Below are 20051 nucleotides of genomic sequence, written 5' to 3'. Positions count from 1 at the left end.
AGTGAAGATGAGCCCACAGTTACAGTCTGAAAAGTGACTTCATATTTGATTGTCAGAATTAATGAGTCTTGCAGGGGGCTGAAATTTCTCTTCATGACACAGTGAACAAAGAGTGTGCTTAACTTGAGTCCCAGCCTGAGTGGAGCTTGCCCAGGGTGGTACTTTCTGTTTTCTTGCATTTAGTTTTCAAATGCTGGTGGAGCCTGTCCATAATTTATCCAGCTTTGGCAGGGTGGGAGGGCTCAGCAGCTGTGCACAGCACTGCTCTGTTTGAGCTGTTCTGGAGGCTGAGTTCCGATGCTGGGCTGGGAATTGCTTTTCTTGCCCCTTATTGGAGGGCATCTTGTGGCGATTTTCCAAGCCCTGAGGTTTGGTGCTCTGCAAGCTTGATCTGTTCTCAGAGATGGTTTGCTTTGGTTGGGTTTTTGAATTCCTGCTTTCTATTCCTTCCCAGTTACTACGAAGCTCAGCTGCTTCTCCAGACTTACTCCAACAGCAGTTGCTCTCTGATTCAGCATTAATTAATTCAGCATTTATTAATCCATAATTTGGGAGGCAATGGGTGTGTAAACATACAAAAGGAGTTGAAAACAGAATTAGTATCTTGATTGCATTGTATCAGATATGAATCGCATCAATTTGGTATGTTAATATGAACAGATTTACTTCCCAGTGAAGTGGTTAGTTGGGTTGGGTTTGTTTTGTTTTGGTTTGTTTTGTTTTCCACTCTGAAAATATTTTCATTGCAGTTCAGAGATCTCTGCTGGTCTTGGTAGTTACTGAGAGAGAGATTTTGGCACAAATGCCAAATTTTCCATGAAGAACTCATTTGTGTCCCTCTGACTTCTGGCCATGGGGTGTGACTAATGAAACATTCCACAAAGAAAAATATTTTGAAACGGCTATTACATACTAAACTTAATTTATCTCTGAAGGTTTTTGTGGCTGCTACTCTCAGGGTCTGATCTGACATCACAACTTAGCCCACTGAGGCTGGCTGCATCAGAAGGAGCGATCTTGCCTGCTGTGCTCTCTCTACCCTTGGCCCAGGCTCCAGCATGAGTCAGCCCAGCGAGCCAAACCTGTTGTAAGACCAAAACAAACAAACTGCCCCCGGCCCCCAGCCTTTTTGGGTGTGATTAATTTTGTGCTGGCTTGCTATCTAAACTGCTGACGACTCGGGTGAGAGCCAAACCTTGTACGCGAGGTGGAGGAAGGAATCTGCAGCTGGGGGGAGAAGGGAGCTGCTCCCTTTTCCTGAAAAGCCTAGAATTTAAACTAAAAATGGCATGACCAAGTTTATCTGAGCAACTCTAATGTGTTAGGTTTGTTGCCATTGCAGAAACACTTGGTTTCTGCAGGCAGGATGCTCTGTGTCTCTGCCTGAAGATGCCCAGGCCTTTGTCCACACATTGTTAGGAATTCAGTAAGGTATTGGAAGCTCAAGCTGCTGGTTTAAGAGCCAGGTATTTTTCTTTTACCAGCTGCTCATTTGTAATGTTTTGGCTTGCCTTGGGTAGTTGGTTGGTTTTACTAGTTCTTGCATCTTCAGCTCTTCCCAGTTGCAGGAGGGAAGCCTGAGGTCTTCAGCCTGTGGAGCATCTCCTGGGTGTGTTTGTTTTTATGGTGTCTGTGCTGTGCAGTTAAATGTCCTAACTCTGCCAGGAGCTGTCCCTTCCCTCTCTTTTAAAGTTTTTTCTCATGCTTTTGGTTAGCCTCAGGGGCTTAATGCCCTGGAAACATTGAGGATGGTTAATCAAGCTAATTGGTGTTGGAAAAACACCCCTGAATTTTGTGGTGTTTTCTGGTTAACATTTCTGATTTCTTGTCTCAGAAGTACCTTGCCTCTCTACATAGCAGACATTTAGGAACCTGAAGAATATTCTTGTGTCCACAGAACAAAGCCAGCCATAAGAAATCCCACATAGCATAAGAACTGCAGGAGCTTCACAGGTGACTAACCCTGAACACAATCTTGGGCTTTCCTTGCATTCCTAAAATACTCATTCACATGCCATAGTGGTCATGTAAGTGCTCTGGGAGGTGCAGCAGGACTCTGTAGCTGTAGGGAAGAGCTGGTTTGCTAATGTGTCCTTAAGAGCCATTGAATGTGAGGTGTGTGTTTAGGCAAGCGAGATAGATTAGGTAAGATTGGCCTCAAAATGATCTACATGAGCTCACCTGAGCCAGCTGTAGGAAGGTCTTCTCCTGTTCTGTGTTGGTTTGGGTTTTCCCCCTTGTCTCTGTCCACAAGCACATGCTGCTCATGAGCAGACATGCACTGGACGCACATGGTCCTGCAGACTACATCACTTATCTGTCATGAAAGAGGCAGTTACTTGTCACAACTGTTCTGTGCAGGCTTTTCCCCAGGGTCTGGAAGCTCAGGGTGGCTGTCACTGTCTCAGTGCCTGATTGCACTGCTGCACAGCCTGCCAAGCCTTCCTGCAGTGCTCTATGCAGCCTCATACCCACACCTGGATAATCACTGTGTTCCCAGCTAGCTGAGACAGGTAGGTCTGCTCCCCACTCATCCCTGGGCACCCCTGTGCAAGCCCAGGGCTCTCAGGTCTCTTCTCCCATGGCAGGAGGGGGATGTGCAGTCTCTGCCTTCTCTGTCATTGTGTGGAGCCTGGATGACTCCTGTCAACCAGTGGATCCTGCTTGTCCCCTTTCTTACCTGTAGCAGTTTTGAGTCTCCACCCGAAGGTGGGGATTTAGAGTGAGTCAGCACAACCTGACTCAGTTTAAAACGTGAGCATCCTCTCCAGCCATCCCTGTGTGGTGGAATCAGAGCACAGCACCTACTCTGTGTGCTCACCACTGGTACTTCCATCTTCTGCAATTCCCTGTTACAGTGCTTTCAGGGATCTAGTTAGGGTGGGACATGAACAGCCTTTCAGGTGGGACTGCTGCTCATGCTGATGGCAGTCTGCTTGCTGCCACTGTGTTTTTGGGAGGTGGTGTGGCTTTTTGGGGGTTCCAGAGGACAGTAGAAACAAATCATCCCTGAGGATTCCCTGTGTTCCTACTCAAGGTTTTTTGCACTTCATCTACCATCTTCCAACCCCATGTTTTCCAAAAGCTGAGTGATTCCCACACATAGAGAGTTTTTCAGGGTTTTTTTTCCTGATAAGTTTACTTCACTGCACCTCGAGCTTCACTGCATCTCCACAGCTATTTGTAGCTGTAACTGAGAGCCAAAGGCTGCACAAATGGATGTGGAGCCCTGCTGAGGTGAATCTGCTGGGAATCATTAGAGTTCATTTAACCAGAGCTTGAGCAGTTCCTCAATAGCCTACCTTCTCCTCTGCTGCTTCTCCTGGGTCTGCTTGCTTCCCCTCCCAGTGGGCTACCTCTGTGGAAGCTGCTGGTGCATGGACTGCTGGACACATGCATCCACTGCCTGGATCAGAGAAAGCCTTAGTGGTTAAACACTGCAGCATCCTGTTTCTCTGCAGGGTAACATGTACAGGAGGCACTGCCAGAACTCAAGTTACTGGCAAGTCATTTTTTTTTTCTGCCAGCAAGAGCTTCCTAGCTAACCTTTTATTATACTTGGTAATGGGCACCTTGTGTGGCCCAGTGTTTAATTTGGCCTCTGTTTGATTTATGTATTTGATCAAGCTAGGTTATGGAGCTGGCTTTCAATTACACATGCATATGCACAGGTATAGAAACTGTGAGAAGGGAAAACAGATTTAATTTATTTCTTTTTTGCAGTCAAGGAAGGGGAAAAAATAACTTAGAAATACTTCAGTTGAAGTTGCACAGAAAGCTGCAAGTCCAACCCCTTTGGATTCCTCTCACTTTGATTCGTGCTCTCTTGCTTTTATGGTCGCCCAACGCAACGCGCCGTGCTTTCAGCTACAAATGACTGCATCCTGCAGAGCAGCCAGAAAATGAATGTTGGCTTCAGTGTGATCATAAGGTACTGAGGGGAGTCTAAATAAAGCAATAACAGAGAGGATTTCTGCTTTGCCACAGCTCAGCTGCGGTTCCTGCATCGCAGTCGCCGTGTGATGTACCTCTGGGTTTAGCCTTTGGAGTTTTCTCTTTCAAACAGTCCAATAAAAATGCAGCCTGGAATTTGTTTACTTCTGGTATTAAAAGCAAACAGCTTGGGGGGCAGGCAGCTTTTATTGGACCTGTAAAGGAGTAATAGAGATGGTAGGGATTTCAGGCTGCATTTTGTTTATCGTGGGTTTCAGGTTGTTTCTGAGGGTGTGGGGAGAGGAGGGTTGGCAGCTTTCACTGGTGTTAGGCAGGCTGTGAGACCAGAGCACTGCATTAATGCAGCAAAAAAGGCTGAGTGGAAACAGGAGTGGGGGAAAAATATAAATCAGGTTTCATACAGTTCTGGTTGTGGGTTGTTTTTTTTAATTGATTATTTTCTCTCCCACATGAAGCATGATGTGATGAGGAGCAAAAGCCTTCAGCCAGAACAGAGAGGAATAAAATCCTTACTTATAGGACTGGTTTGATGTTACTACAGATAGGTACAATAGAAATAAACTTGTCAGAAGTGACTGCTGCAAAGCAGCATCCCTGGTCTTGTGGCACCTTGGCCTGGAAAGGCTGTTTGGAAGAGCAGATTCCTGTTGTTGGTGCTCCATTTGACAGCCAGGATCTGCACCTCCAGCAGGCAGTGGAAACCTGAGTGTGCCACCAGTGCCCTGTGAAACAACTTGCTTGTAGCATTGACAGGACAGGGGAGAGCCCATGGCTCAAGTCACAGTGGCAAGAGGCTATTGCTGGGTGATGTGTTTAGAAGGCTTTGATTGCTCCAGTGGAATGTTTGCTCTGCATCAGAGCTAGTCAGCTGCCTGCAGTCCACAAGGAGATGTGTCTGGCATGTCTGAGGTGTAACCAACCCACAGAAGAATCAACAATAGGCTCATCCTTCTGGCTCTGCTCTCCCCCCGAGTGGCAATGGGAGCTGTGCCAGCAGATTGTCCTTAAGGAACCTTCTTTGTGTCTTCCTGCTGCAGCTGGTCTGACCCTCTTTCGGGAGGCCTTGGCAAACACAGACCTTCCTTGGCAGAGCATGCTGAAAGAAGGGCACACAAGCGACAGAGCTGACAGCCCAGTCTTCAACAATATTTCAGTAGTCTTGTGTAATCTGAGCAGAAGCCAGCATTGCTGTCATCTGATGAATGCAGTGCCATGTGTGATTCCAGTTTCACAGCCACCTCCTCAGCAATCACAACCAGAGTAGTAAGAGACTGTTTAAAAAGTAGAGCTCTTAAAGCATCTCTGGGTCCTTCCCTGGCACCTATGCTAAGACACTGAAGCAGTCTGTCTTGCAGAGGTAAAACCCTTTGTCCTTTCTAATAAAAACAACCTTCATCTGCCTTCTGTTTACTCTGGAAGGGTTTTGCTTTCAGTGCTGTTTTCTCACTTGTATCCCTAAACTCAGAAGTGTTCCATGGAAACCTGGGATGTCCTTTGTAACAGGGCATAGCTAATGCTTTGATAACAGCAGTGGCTCCAAAGCAACCCTTTCTGTCAGCTGTTAACATGCAGCTGTTTAGAGAGTTGGGTCACAGTATGTTGTGGGTTAAGGGAAATGAAGAGTTAAAGTTACAAATGAAATACCTCTCCCAAGCAATAATGTAAAGGTGCTGGTGAGTTCAAGCTGCTTTCTGAATCATCCACGCTATCTCCTTTTACTGCTGTGTGTTTCTAAGCCCACTCTAATTTGAAGTCACACACTCATTTCCTGTTATGTCCAGACTGGCAGACATTCATTACTGGTTTCACTGCTCTTTATTACCTTACCTGTCAAATATTTAGATGATCTGCCCCTCCCTTTCCTCTAAAATAAGTGATAAAGCTTGGAAGGGTAAAATAACCTTGTGCTCATTCTCCCTCCGAGACCAAAGTGTCCTTTAATCCAACTATTTGAATGTCTAATCAACATTGGCCACTTGGTAATATTGTGTCTAATTAAGACTGATTTTTTTAGTAAACAAATATTCTAAGCAGCGTTGTATTTTGTGTGCTTCACTTCTGTCTTTGCATTTGAAATAAACTCAGTTTAAAAATAAGCAGTAAATGCAGGTTTCTGACCTCCAAATGCTGTAGCAGCCTCGATGGTGACCCCTTGCCTTCTTGTATGGTTTGGGCAGGACCTTGCACAGTGCAGCATGAGGCCTCAGTGGGAACCAAGGACATCTGTACCATTAAAGTGAGCACGATATTTGCCCAAAAGCTTGTAGTTCAAGAGAGGTTCTTGTAATGGATTCTTATCTTGGCATTGCTTAGGGCATAGTTACTCCCAGCTGGCTGAAGTATCATCTGTGCTCACTTAGTTCCTCGCTCCCTGGCTCGCAGTAGCTTTCAAGCAGGCAGCTTGCTTCTCTCTGAAGAATTAGAAGAGGTCATTGAAGCATGGAGAGGTTTGGCACTAATGCAGCTTTTCAGAAAGCGTCCTCCACAGCAGGGATCTTGGGTTTCTGAGGTGAGGACCTGTGAGCTTGCACTTGTGGCACTGTGCTGGCCTGGCAGGCTCCGTTTCTCAGCCCAGGGATTGAGGGAAGTGGTTGTAGGGTGGTATGGGAACAGCTCTTTGGGCTCTCAGCCTATGGGTAGCTGTGACCAGGCAGAGGAGGAGAGAAAAAGGGAGGTAGTGGCAGGGATAGGCTTCTAGCACAGTCTGAGTCAGGAGTGGGCTGTAAACTCTCATTCCACTTCCACTACTTCATCTGCTCCTGCACCTTCACAGCCTGGCAAGAGGTGAGTTGGCTCTTCTGTGGCTTGAAGAAACTGTAGCCACTCTGCCAGACGCTGCTTCTCCACAGAAGCTTAGCTTGAACTGCCTGCCAGGCTATTGCTCCAGCCCATTCCTCATAGGCTACCACCCCTGGTCCTCATCATGGCCCAGTCCTTCCACTGTCCTGTTTCTTGCCTCTTGAGAAAGTGAAGTTGCTGAGTTGCAGCACAGTTCAACCACCATCCTCTCGCTGAGCTCCATCCTTCCTTCCCCACAGTCTTACTGCTCACAAGATCCTTTCTGTCCTGGGTTGTATATGAGCCTGTTAGGTGGACAGGAAACCTTTAGAGTTAAAACATCTCCTGGCACAGGGAACTGTCATTCCCCTACATGGAGGAGCAGAGGAACATCTTAGGTCAGGTGTGGAAGATAGAGGTGCTGCAGCTGCTTCTGAAAATGTGGCTAAGGACACCAGAAAGGTGTAATAAATCTGGAGGACACTGTGGTTTGGTTTGAGGTGAAATGACTCTATAGTAGTCTGTGCTTTCTACCAGAGGACCTTTTCAGTGCTTGAGAGAAGCAGCAAGCTGTGTGGGTTGTACATTACACCTTCCTCTGCGCTGCCACCTGTCTCATGGCAGGCAATAGTTTTCTTACCCAAGAGTAGTCCAGAACAGAAGTGTAGTAGTTATCTTGGACTTGGAGGGACTTCCTGACCTTATAGAAACACCCTGATCATTTAAAACATGAAGTGGGCTAATTTGGTTTATGTTCAGTGGGATGTTAAAAGGTCAGCAACATTTTAAGGTGAGCATTTATTAAAAGAGGAGAACTTGTTAGTGGTCAGAGGTGAGCTGAAGTACTGGAGGCTTACATGGAGAAAAGATTCAACTTGAATCTCAAGTAAAGGAAGGGGATAATTGTGGGAAAATCCCTAATCCTTCTAGCTGAGAACCTTCTCCTGGGAGAGATACTGGTAGAGAAAAGGAAATGCAAAAGGAAGGAGGAGTAGATTGTGAAAGGAAGTCACTTCTTAGAAGCTGTGGTGGAACAAGGAGTGGAAGTATTAAGCTGGGTTAGAATTGACTGAAAGCTCTTCATAGTTAAAGCAGTAAAAGTTTCTTTAGACAGACAAACTGAGAAAGGAGAAATCCTTCTGCTGTGTAGGGAGGGTGGTTTGGAAGTAGATAGAGCAAGCCTGTTGTCCAAGGGCTAAAGAAATACCTGTGCATGCTTCTGGGGGAGCAGAGTGACACTGTGGGGACAGCAACAGGCCGACAAAAGGTTATGACCATGACTAGGGTCGAGGTGGAAATTTAAGATCCAAGCCAACTCCAAGTGAATCAGGATGTGAAACTGCTGTGTGCCAGCTGTGCTGTGCTTGCTGCCAACCTGCCAGTGCTTTCCCTACTCCATGGTTCCTCGCAGCAGCTCACCCCATCTAACAAACATTGTATACCTGTGGCATGCCTGGCTCCTCATTGCCAAAGAGCTGAGGTGCAACTCTTCAAGAATTGAAGTCATCTAGAGCTTTGGTTTTCAAGTGAGTTTGTATTCTGTTGAGCTTTATGAACTACATTTGTAATACTGTGAAGTTTTCACATAAAAATGTTAAGGAGCACATTCTCTTGCCCTTTCCCCACCGTGTGCCCTGGAGCTGATTGAGCCTTTCTGGGAACAGATTTAGCTTGCTGGAAAAACAAAAATCTGTCCCTGTTTCCTCTTCCTTTTATCCTCTCCCCAGCACACACACACAGACTTTTTAAACTGAGTTTGTTTCCTGTCAGATTAGTGAGTTAATTTGGCTTATAGGGAGCACTGAGAAGTGCTAGATTTGGTGCAAGATAAGCTTGGAGGAGCAGGAAAGAGCCCACGAGGTCAGCAGGAGCAATGGCAAGATGCCTTGTGGGTGCCTGGTCTTCCAGTTGTGCTGCTGCAGCAGAGGTGCATGTTGGGCTGCTCTGGGGAGGGGGTGGGAGGCTACTGGTCAGTGGGGGTGGATTTTTTTGGTGTGGTGTTTTTTGCATTCTGCTTGAAAAAATCATCCTCACAAACCTCCTAAAAAGACCTTTAAGTGGACAGCAGAAGTCCTTGCAGCAGTGCTTGTGCCATGCAAGGGATTATTTTGCAGTGCTTCTAGCATTTGCAGTGCTTCTAACATTTGCAACGTCCAACAGTTAAATTCTGGGTTTGGCTTACTGCAGCTGAGAGCACTGCTGTAGAGCCAGTGTGTAAATCGTTTCCCTGCTGTGTCCTCTCACTGTGGTGTACTCAAGGGTCGTTGGCTCTTGATGGAACTGCATTGAGTTGTTTTGGAGAGAATTTCTTCAGGTTTTCAGGGTGGTTGGGCTTCAGGATATGCTTTCCTTCGTGTCTGGATTTAATTGTAGATAATTTTGGAGGGAAAACTGTTTTCTTACTTGGGGAAAGCCAGCATGCTGGTGGCATCTGGTGATTGTACTGAGCAATCAATCAATCACCAGATAAAAAGGGGCAGAAATGAGAGATACAGAAAATAAACGACCTAAGCAGAATGCCACCAAATAACCCTTTCCCCCTACCCCTTTCTCTGGAGAATTTGATGTCTGCAGCCCCAGTTGTTCACAACCCTGACCTAGAAATGGCAAAGTTGTTGTGAGGAGGTGCATGCAGGGACCTTGTCCTCCCTATGTGTTAATACCAGTAATGCACACATATCAGAGGCCCCTGTAATGAGCCTTAATTCCAAACTTCCTTTCTTTTATAGGGATGTGGGAGCACTCCCTGACGCTGCCCAGGGAATGGGATTTTTTAGTTTGGGGACCATCTTGCTAATACTTTGTATTGATTATGGTTTGATTTTTGTTGTGGTTTCACAGGAGGAAGTGCTTTCCAGGAACTTTTGTGAGCATGGATTTTCCTACTCGTTATTTGCTGCTGTCGTTGTTGTGGCTGACACTCCTTAGGAGGCTGTCGGCATTTTGGACCAAGCCGTTCTTTGTGGGCAGAGATGTGTTGAGGATTGATAGTATAGGCTAAAATAGCAAGAAATAGTAGGATAATTATTTTGAAAAAATAAGAGGAACCCATTAAAAAATAGAAAAGGAAAAAAAAGAAGAAAATAAAAGAAAAAGGAAAGAAGGGGGGGGGGGGGGGGGGGGGAAGAGAGAAAAGGCCCTGTGAAGTTAAAAGGAAAAAGAATAAAGCTCTAGCCTGAAATCACTGTATTGACTGCTGGTAAAAATAACAGTGAGGTCTTTGGCAGCTGAAAGAGAGAGCAAGGAGGAAAAGCATGTTGCTTTTAAGTTTTTTTTTGTTGTTTTTTTTTTTTTTTTTCTTTCTTTCTTTTTAACCTTTGTTGCTTGGCTCTGTGCCCATGCAGCCCATTCAGGGCTCTAGAAATGCTTCGCTGGCTCGAAACTCTGGCTGCTTTTAATTGTGCGGGTTGTATTTGTTTAAGTAATGTGAGGCAAATACTGAGCTAGGTCCTCTCAACATTAAATTATCAACTTTACAAGACTTCTCTCTCTCCCCCCCCCCCCCCCAGCTCTTCAGGCAAGTTGAGGAGGGATTCAGGTTTTAGATTTGTTTTGTTGGTTTCCAAATGCTATTGTGGCCAGCAGGAGCAGGGAAGTCATTGTACCCCTGTACTCAGCACTGGTTAGGCCACACCTTGAGTCCTGTGTCCAGTTCTGGGCCCCTCAATTTAAGAAGGACATTGAGACACTTGAACGTGTCCAAAGAAGGGCAACAAGGCTGGGGAGAGGCCTCAAGCACAAACCCTGTGAGGAGAGGCTGAGGGAGCTGGGGTTGCTTAGCCTGGAGAAGAGGAGGCTCAGGGCAGACCTTACTGCTGTCTACAACTACCTGAAGGGAGGTTGTAGCCAGGAGGGGGATTGGTCTCTTCTCCCAGGCAACCAGCACCAGAACAAGAGGACACAGTCTCAAGCTGCACCAGGGGAAGTATAGGCTGGAGGTTGGAGGCTGGAGAAAGTTCTTCACAGAGAGAGTTGTTGGCCATTGGGATGTGCTGCCCAGGGCAGTGGTGGAGTCACCATCCCTGGAGGTGTTCAAGAGGGGACTGGACGTGGCACTTGGTGCCATGGTCTAGTAGTCATGAGGTCTGTGGTGTCAGGTTGGACTTGATGATCTTTGAGGTCTTTTCCAACCTGGTTGATTCTATGATTCTATTTCCCACCCCACCCCTTCTCCTCTGTGGCTCTGGATTGTTGTTGCACCCTCAGAGAATCTGTCCCTGTGAGCTGGCTGATAGATTTAACACAATCAGTCAGCACCAACTCCATCTATAACCCTGGATAGCTGCTGAGCTGTGTCCAAGGAGAGCACTGCAAGTCCTTTGGAGGAGGTTTTTCAACGTTTTCCGTTGTTAAAAGCCCTTGCCAAACAAACATGCAACACAATGTCCACTTGGGTAAAGTGATTTGTGAGAGCATCATTCTGTTATTTTGGCTTTTAAAGATATTAAAAACCTCCTTTGTGCAACTCTATAGTGCTTTGTTTGGGAGGGAAAGCTCTGTTGCTAGAAGTGACATGAGGAAAAGAAACGATTTGGAGTCTTTAGTAATGCTCTGCTTTAGAGTCATAGAATGGTCTGGGTTGGAAGGGACCTCCAAAGGTCATCTAGTCCAGTGCAGTTGGGTTTTAAAGAAGTGCTTCTTCCTTTTGAAGCAGAAAACATAATGCAATGTGCAGATCAAGTATCAGCCTCCTGGCATTTGTTTTAGAGGAGTGAAACTTGGAGAGGAAAAATGTGTTAAGTCTTGCTGAGTCTTAATGATATCTTTCTTAGACAAAGGTGTCCGTGGTGGGTCCAGAATTCCTGAGAGATAAGGGCTTGTGTTTATCTGCTTGAGGTTCCCCTTGTGGTTAGCACCCATCTGTGCTCTCATGATTGTCTGCTTTGGGGAAGTTTACCTCTGTGTCCTGGTTTGGGACAAAAATGCATGTTCAGTTCTTCCCTTTTCACAAGATTTGCCCCTGGTGGCTGCTGCAGAGGGATTCACAGCACAGAAACTGTGTGGGTTTTTTTCAGTGGGGGAGTGGTGGTGTCTCCTGGCATATTCTGAGCATGGGTGTTTGATCCTTGTGGCAAAGATCCCCTCCTTGCTGTACAGGGTTTGCTTGAAAGGGTGTTGCCTTCCTGGCTGGTTTGTTTCATTGGGTTTTGTAGAATTAGTCTCTTCCAGTTGGATTGGTGAGAAAATGTGCACATTTCCTTTGCCATGCCTTGTATTTTCATTTTAAGAAGCAGCCAAGTCAGAGAACAGATACTGTCTTTCTTCTTCCATGTGTGTGTCCCCCTCTAATACCCTTCTCCCCTCCCCCATTTTTCAATGGTGCTCAACCTCTCACCTAGAAAATCTTCATGCTGTTACAACATGTAGTCCTAGAGCTGCACAAGTGGATAAGCAAACCCAGCCTTTGTCCTAACCAGTGCAGCTGTGGTCGTGATTAGTTTGGCTGCTGGAAAAATCAGAAGCAACGGAGTCCCTCAGTCAGCCTGGCACCGGTAGTGTCTTGGTGTGTTATGAATGGTTGCTGTATGGAACTCAGCTGCCCCACTGCTTGGGGGTTTGGGGAGCCAAGGTGTGTGTGCTTCCATGTAGTTTCATTAGGAAGAAAAAGAGAATTTCCAATTATTTGATCATTTTTATCTTAGTCTGCTGGTGCTGGGGGGGGGGCAAATGGACTTTGCAGCAGTGTCCCTCTTTAGAAAGACAGGGAGAGGTGACACAGGTACCCAGAGGTGACTGCTGCAGAACTGGGAGCCAGAATCCTCTTCTCCCATCTCACTGGGTGTGATTCAGCTCTGGAGTAAGGTGTTTGAATCCTGGAAAAGTCCAGGTTGGAAAGGACCTCTTGAGATTGTCTGGTCCAGTCTTTTGCTGAAAGCAGAGCCTTGGATTAGGTCGTTCAGTGCACTGTCAAGCTGAGTTTTAGCTAAGGGAAGGGTTCTGCTTCTCTGCTTTAATTCTTGTAGTGAACTATAACTCTTAACTGTAATTCTTACATCCTCACATCTGGATGGAGTTTCCCCTGAAACAGCTCAGTCCTGTTGCCCCCTGTGGTGTTCTCCATGCATCCTTTTGAAGAGTCCAGCTCCCTGAGCTCTGCAGGTGTCAGCTTGGCCAACATTTTGCTGCTAAACTGGAACAGCAAAGACTTACCAGCATTCATTTCACTTGCCCTGATGATGATAGTTTCTGTGAATGAAAATACAGAGCCATGCCTAACTCATGCTAACTAGACATGATGTTTGGGGTAGTGAATAGAAATTGAGCAGTTCACTAGGGCTATCTGAAAGGAACTGTGTCCAGAGTGCCTTCCTCCTGCAGCTCATTCTCCTTGGGTCTCTGATTCATTTCTCCAGCAGCTTGTTCTCCCTGGGTCTTTGATTCATTTCTCCAGCAGCTTGTTCTCCCTAGGTCTTTTATTCATTTCCAGAGCCATGTCCCAGACAGGAGGAGTACAAATTATGACAATCTGGTCACAAAGCCATTAGGTCTGTAGAGAACCTTTGCTCTCTTTTGGTGGACAAAGCCCTTCCAGTTCGCAGTGCCTGCTAGGTGGAGATGTGAAGCGTGCAGCATTTTCTCTGCTTCTTACATCTCCATCACGGCAAAGGAAAATGTTGTTTCAGTTGTGTTGATACTGAAAATAGGTTCCTGTTACTTGTTTAGTGTTGAGTGGTGCCTTCAGTGTATCCAGGGCTATAATTTGTAGTATCATCTGCTAGCTCAGGCAGGGAAAGCTGTTACTCAACCTGTGTGCATTCTGGGCTAGCAGGCAGGATCATTTCTCCTTTGGTGGCAGGACAAGATCATTTTTTTTCCTCCTTTTTGATGATGAATGTAAATATTGGTGGTTTTGTTTTTTTTTTTTAAGGCAATGGTAACCAAGAGTATTTTTCCTATTTACAGAGCAAGCTTTACATGGAAGGATTTAGAAGCCTAAAAGAAGGAGAACCAGTGGAATTTACTTTTAAGAAATCTTCCAAAGGCCTTGAATCAATACGGGTAACAGGCCCTGGTGGGAGCCCCTGTTTAGGAAGTGAAAGACGACCCAAAGGGAAGACAGTACAAAAAAGAAAACCAAAGGGAGATAGGTAATTACCTTACTTTGCTATTCCCCTCCTTTTTAATTATCTTTTTTTTTTTTTTTTAATTATCTTTTTCTCTTCTGCAAATTTCTCTTGGAATTGTTTTCAGCCTTTCCTCAGCTGTTGAAAGCAAACCCTTCTGTGTGAATTTGGCTCAGTCATTTGATTAAACTTCATTAAGCTGTGTCTCTGCCACTACACAAATCACCCACTTGATTTGCTTTTCACTTGGAGAAGGTTTTGCTGAATTTGAGGAAGCCTTCAAAAGGAATGTAAATCTCATTTGGAAAGCCCTGCTCTTAGCCTGAGAGGCCAGCCTGAATGAGAGGTGAAATGATGTCGTGGTTAGGGGAGAAGTGCTGAAGAGACTGCTGTGTGCAGCGGGGTTCTAACCTGTGCACTAGCAGTCCTGTCCAGAGGAAAGCCTGGTGCAGTCAGGGTTAAGATGTATGCAATTTGATTGACGATATTTGTCCTCAGTGAAGAGAGCATCAGGTGTTTCCACAGATGTTATTGCCTGGTTGTCTGAAGAACTGTTGGAGTAACACTCTGCACGTCTCAGGTTAGCCTTGGCAGCTGCAGTTCTTCACACACGAGCACAGCAGTCTGACCTGCGCTGCTTTGCTTTACCTTCTGCTCCTAATGGCTTGAAGAAGTTCTGCAGTCCTCTCCTGCAAAGCCACCTGCCTCTAGTTCTCCAAGAACAGCCTTCTTGCCCCAAAGCTCCTGTATTTAGGTCAGTCACCCTTTTCTCCTCGTGGCTGTAGTGACTGAGATCAAGGGGGACAGGTGGTTTGGGAAGAGTCTTAGGAGAAACATCCAACCTGCCATGTTCTGCCTGCAGTATCTGATGGATGGCATGACTGAGAGGTGGCTTTCTTCCACTGCAAATCCTGAAGCAAAGAGTAGCTTAAGAAATAGAGGGTCACCTAGGAAGGCAGTGTAGGCCAACCCTGAGAAACAGGAAATCCAGAAGCCTTTTGCTGGCTACAGATGAACTCCACTTATCCTCACCTCTAGTAGAAGGCTACCTTTTGAGTTTTTTTTCACTTCTCTCTTTTCTAATTAAGGACTGGAGACAGCATGATAGTTGTCCCTCTTTCACCTTCTTTGGAAAAACTCGACAGGCCATGAACAAAATTTTTGCTGCTGTAACAGATCAGGGTCCATAACCAGAAGGAGAGACTTTGTCAGCTGGACAAAGCTTTCTTTTTGATTGCTCACCATATCTGTCCTTTCAGAGCTGCATTGTGTGCAGTGGATGTGAAGAATCTTTTTGTTGGTGGTGGGGTTTTTTCTTCACTAATTTTTGGGCTAGACTTCTGATACAGTTCTTATTTAAACCATTGGTTTTCCAGGGACTGTCATTGCTGACCTGTTTAGAGCATTGCTGTTACCATTGTTCATTGGTGTTGCAGACTGTAACAGCAAATAAAGGCCACAGCCATCAGGCTGTTGTCCTGTTTGTTGCACATGTGTATGAAGGAAGACTTCAGAAGCCTTCCAATTTAAATGGACATGTTGTAAGTAGGCAGGAAAAACCTACATATTGAAGGAGAGTGGGATTTGAATAAGTGTAGTTATTTGCTTTGTGATTGCTGTTGGCCACTTGGGCATCTTTCTCAGCCAGCATGCCAGGAGAGTAGAGTCTTCTGTGGTCCATGTAAAATGAAGCTGTGGCTGCAAGCAGCCTGCAGACTTTAGGTTCCCAGAAGTTGAAGCTGTTGTAATATCCATGTGCCTCACATATATATTTCTGTCCAGAGTATCTGGAGTAATCTGGGATACAGGGGAGGTTGTGAGAGACTCAACTGGGATTTGCATTTGACAGGTGCTGGGTTCAGAAGTGTTTTATGGCAGAGATGCACAGTGGAGGGGCTGGTTTCCCTACTCCAGTAAGCCAGGGGATCAATTTGCAACACTTTACACTGCAGCAGGCTGTGGCTGCCTTTGTGGGAGTTCTTAATAGATGCCAAAAGCAGTGTATTTTGCTGAGCTTTGACAGTGAGCTGACACAAAAGCCTGCCATGCTGCTCTCTAGGAATGACTGCAGGCAGCTGAGGCAGAGATAAAGTGTTCTGAATTCACACCTTAATCACCTGCTTGCTAACTTGTAGACAAGGCTGTGAAATCTTCATTTAGAGTAGAATACATGGAATCATAAACCTAGTCCAGCATCCCAGAATAAAGTTTGGAGGAGGGGAAAAGGGAGATTTTTTCTTTCTCCTTTTTTCTTTCCCTTTTTTCAAACAAGCAATGTTAGGATGTGACCTGAAATGAAACCAGGCAAAGGACCATTTCTTCTTTAATTTACATTCTTATTGGTTATTTTTATGCATTTATAGAGAGTTCTCTTTGGGACTTAGAGGTATTATCCAGTATCTGTAAGTACTCCTTGTAGGAGCTCACAGTTGGGTGCTTCCCAGCATTGTGTACCTGCTTGGCTTGCCACTTGGAGCATTTCGGGGAAGAGGGCAACTCAGTTTTGAAGCATTGACACCATAAAGGAAGCATGGAATAAAGCAAGAAGAAAGGGACAAGAAGAAAATACTAACTGGGACAATAAACCACCCAAACATACCGGCTTCCTTCCCTTCAGCTGTGCCTTCTGGCAGGGCTGTTCACTTGCTCCAAGTGACAGGTTGGACTTGATGATCTTTGAGGTCTTTCCCAACCTTATTGATTCTATGAGGCAAATCTCTGTGCTAAAGCAAGAGCTGGCAGCCTGCTGGCAGTGAGGTGGCTAAGTGACATCCAAGGCTAATTTTCTACTTTGCAAGCTTGTATTAAGAGCTGAGTAGAGCCTGAGTGAAGTTGTCTTGGTTATCTGTGCAGTTAAGAAGATGCAGGCCCCAGATTTTTCATAGGGTTTATAATAAGAAATCCACTTGGAGGCTAAAATAGATCCTCTTCTGAAAATGCTCAAGGGGCAGAAGCAGCCAGCAGAAAGGTGGTGTTTTGATGCAGCCTTATGTAGAGTGAAGCTGTCCCTGCACAGCAGGTGGGTTACTTAAGGTTTTGGAATGCAGAATGTTTTTCTTTAATCCAATGTCTTCTCAGGCTTTGTACTGTCTGAGTATTCCATCCTCTTTCATCAAGGGATGAGCATTTTCTCCTTTGTAAGTAAAGCTCCAGCACATATTTGAGCTCTTTGTTCTGGGGTGCTGCTAAGGTCTTTGTTTTGGGGTGCTGCTAGCTGCCCAGGGATCACACTGCAGTCTCACCTGCAGTAATGATTCCTCCTAACTGAATGAATTTAAAAGCAGGAAAGAATTGTAGAGTGTTGCTCAGTTTAAGAGAGATTCTGCAGAACTTCAGTCCAGTGGATGTTAAAAGTATTTGAGGAACTGATCTGTAAAACATCCTTTCTGTTTCCATGAGCTTTCCTAATTGGCATCTTCTTCATTCAGGTCTCTCTTGCTGTGTCAGTGGCCTCTCAGGACAAACTGCCTTTTTAGCACACAGTGCTGTCTTTTCCTACAAAAATACTCACTGTCAATCATTAAATCTCAAATCCCTTTTATGTAGAGAAGCAGTTGCTTTTCCTTACCTGTTTCACTCCAGCATCACCTAGCAAATGGACTCAAAGCACATAATAAATACCTCACAAGAGGGAAAGTTTCTAATGGTGGTTCCAGATGAGGGGAAAAATTTGCCAGATCTCCTGGCATGCTGAAAAAAAAGATACCAAGAGCTTGAAAGTTGGAGAAAACTGAATTATGGCAGAGCTGCAAATTCAGATATTCCCAAAACCTTGCCTTTGATTTGCCACTGCTGATGAACCTGAAGCTCCTCAGAAGGAAGAAAAGTTCTGGAGCCCTTTAACTCAAAATTAATAAAGTCTGTGCTGTAAGAGAACTCCAGATCACTACAGCTGTTTCTTTTATTAGCTGTGGCTTCATGTTTCTGTCCTTGACACTTAAAGATCAAACCTACCTAAATATGAATCATTTAAAAATGTGAATTTACTTCAGCATCTTATTTTGTCAAGAAAGAAGCTCAGCAACTCATTATGTAAGAGGAATGTGTCACAGAGGTAGTCATCCCTGTGGTGGTGGTGCAGGCACGCTGCTGCTGCTCCCTTCTCACCTTCCCAAGTGCACCTACAGTGTGCTAGAGCACTTCTTGGGCAGGTAATGAGTAACAGGCTATGTTCTGAAAGCAAGCATGGCTTTGAGGACACATCTGCACCAGGTTATCTGGGGGGAGAAAGTAGCAGTTTAAGCCCCCACTGCAGAGCCTTGTGGCATCCTTCATCCAGAAGTAGCAGGACTGGGTGGGACTTCGCTGCTTCTGGTTATGAGGAGCTGTTCAGAAAAGAGGCAGTGGAGCTCCAATAGAAGTGCTCCTGGGATGTCCATGTTCCCTCAGGCAGGGTGACAGGAAGGTATTTCAAGGACAACGGATAGGAGAAGTTTAGGAAGGAGCAGGAATGTGAAAACACAGAGAACAGGAAGGGGAGAGGGAAGAGAAGGGCTTGGGGAGGGGGAAGAGAAGGGCTTGGGGAGGGGGAAGAGAAGGGCTTGGGGAGAGGAGGACAGACTGTTAAAATGGTGTCAAATGTGAGAAGCACAGAGTTCTCCCCATCTCCAGGTGATCCCCTCAAAGCTGATAGGTCTGGCACTCTTCAGGGGGTGCAGAGAAGCCTGAATCTCCTCGAGCACAAGCAGGGATCGAACCAAAGTTTCCTGCATTTTGAAAGTTTGCTGCGAGTGAAGAGCTGATGCAAGAGAGCCTGAACCATAGATGGGATGAAGACTGTGGTGATTCCAGCAGATCTGGGAGGGGTGGCCTGAAATAAGCCTTTTTGTAGCATTCTCCTTATACTGTGTGCTCCTCATGTACCAGGTGACAAACATGGCACATCTGGAGTTTGTTTTGCAGAACCACCGAATGCTCCCAGCCTTAACAGTTGCTCCTTTTGAGCTTTGTCTGTAACACCTAGAATAAGGCTCCTCTGGATTTTGACTTTTTTCCCCCTTGTGCTCCAGAATCCTGTGCATTTTGTTGAGACCAGTTAAAGCAGACAGTTTCATAGAGCCATTGCAAGGTCACTCATATTTGTAGTGCCTGAAGAGATCTTGGTGAAAGCCCTGAAGTCTTCTGCAGTGTGGTCCAGATTTGGGTTGATTTAGTGGTGGGTGCAAGCTGTAGCAGCAGTATGCAATAGCTGCCTTCTATTCTGTGCAGCAAATGAGAAAAGGCTGTGGAGGAGAGCTCACATGTTGGTTCAGAAGCTGTTCCTGCAGTGTAAATTGTTCCCTTCTCTTTTGAATGCTGGATTTGTAGGGGATGGGTAGGAATTAGCCTGACGACTCTGACTAGCAGCTAGGCTTGGGGATTTGAGGCAGGTTTTCATTCAAACTGTGACACTTGTAGGATGAGGATGAAGGGGCTTGGCTTTGTGGCTGAAATTGCACATAGATGTGCAGCAGAGAACAAAGGTGGCCAAGCTGGAGGAGTGGTGAGCTGAGGCTGGCATTATTGATGGTGTGGAGGGAACTGGGTTGGCTCAGTAACAGACCTATGGAACAGCGAAGGAGGAAAGAGTTGTGAAGGGCCACTGTGAAATATGGGAGTGAGCTGAACAATTTCTTGTCTTTGATCTCCATTCATTTATAATCTGATTGGTGTGGAGTCTTCTGGCACTAGAGCTTTTACAGAGAGTGGTTGAAAGTACAAAAATGGGTTTAAACTGTGCTGGTCCTGTGCTGATCGAAGCTGCTCGGAGCTTTACTCTTCTAGCTGTTGGGCAGTTGAAATGTTAAGCATTTAAGTGACTTCAGGCAGCTCTGAAAACAATAGCAAACTACAGACTGCTCTTACTTCATTGTCTGCAATTAATGTTGCAACAGCCTTTGCATCAGAGTTCAGCCAGAGAGCTTTGATTCCCTCGGTGATTAATGGAGATCTTGTGGCCAGCATAAAAACCCGAAAGCGGTTCTGCGTTTCAAATTCAGCTGCAGATTTGCTAGTGTTTAAAGCCAGCACCTCTGCTGCTGCTGCTGCTTGTGCTAAATTAATGATGTGAAGCAAAACAACAGGGGGGGTGGTGTCTGTCAGTCTGTCTGTGTTACTTCTTCCCTCAGTGGGAGGGAATCATCAGGATTTGGAGTTGTGTAAAGCCATTTATTTAGCTTTGCAAAGGTTTCGTTTTATTTAGTCTTTTTCCTCAGCTAGTTGCTCTAAATCAAGTAGGGGGGGTGGGGGGGGAACCCCTTATTTTCCTGCTGACCA

General features: G+C 45.6%; 1 protein-coding gene across 1 annotated transcript in view; it reads left to right on the top strand.

The window, feature by feature from the left end:
• LIN28B (lin-28 homolog B) overlaps nt 1-20051 on the top strand; it is a 76566-nt gene that overhangs the window by 36056 nt on the left and 20459 nt on the right. The window contains exon 4 of the mRNA XM_054174022.1: nt 13636-13820. Within this exon, the coding sequence (XP_054029997.1) occupies nt 13636-13820 (185 nt within the window). The remainder of the gene's footprint in view (nt 1-13635; nt 13821-20051) is intronic.

The sequence above is a fragment of the Dryobates pubescens genome, chromosome 28 (assembly GCF_014839835.1).
Source record: "Dryobates pubescens isolate bDryPub1 chromosome 28, bDryPub1.pri, whole genome shotgun sequence".
Taxonomy (NCBI): Eukaryota; Metazoa; Chordata; class Aves; order Piciformes; family Picidae; genus Dryobates; species Dryobates pubescens.
Note: the sequence above shows the minus strand (reverse complement) of the source record. Positions and strands in the feature narration are given on the sequence as shown.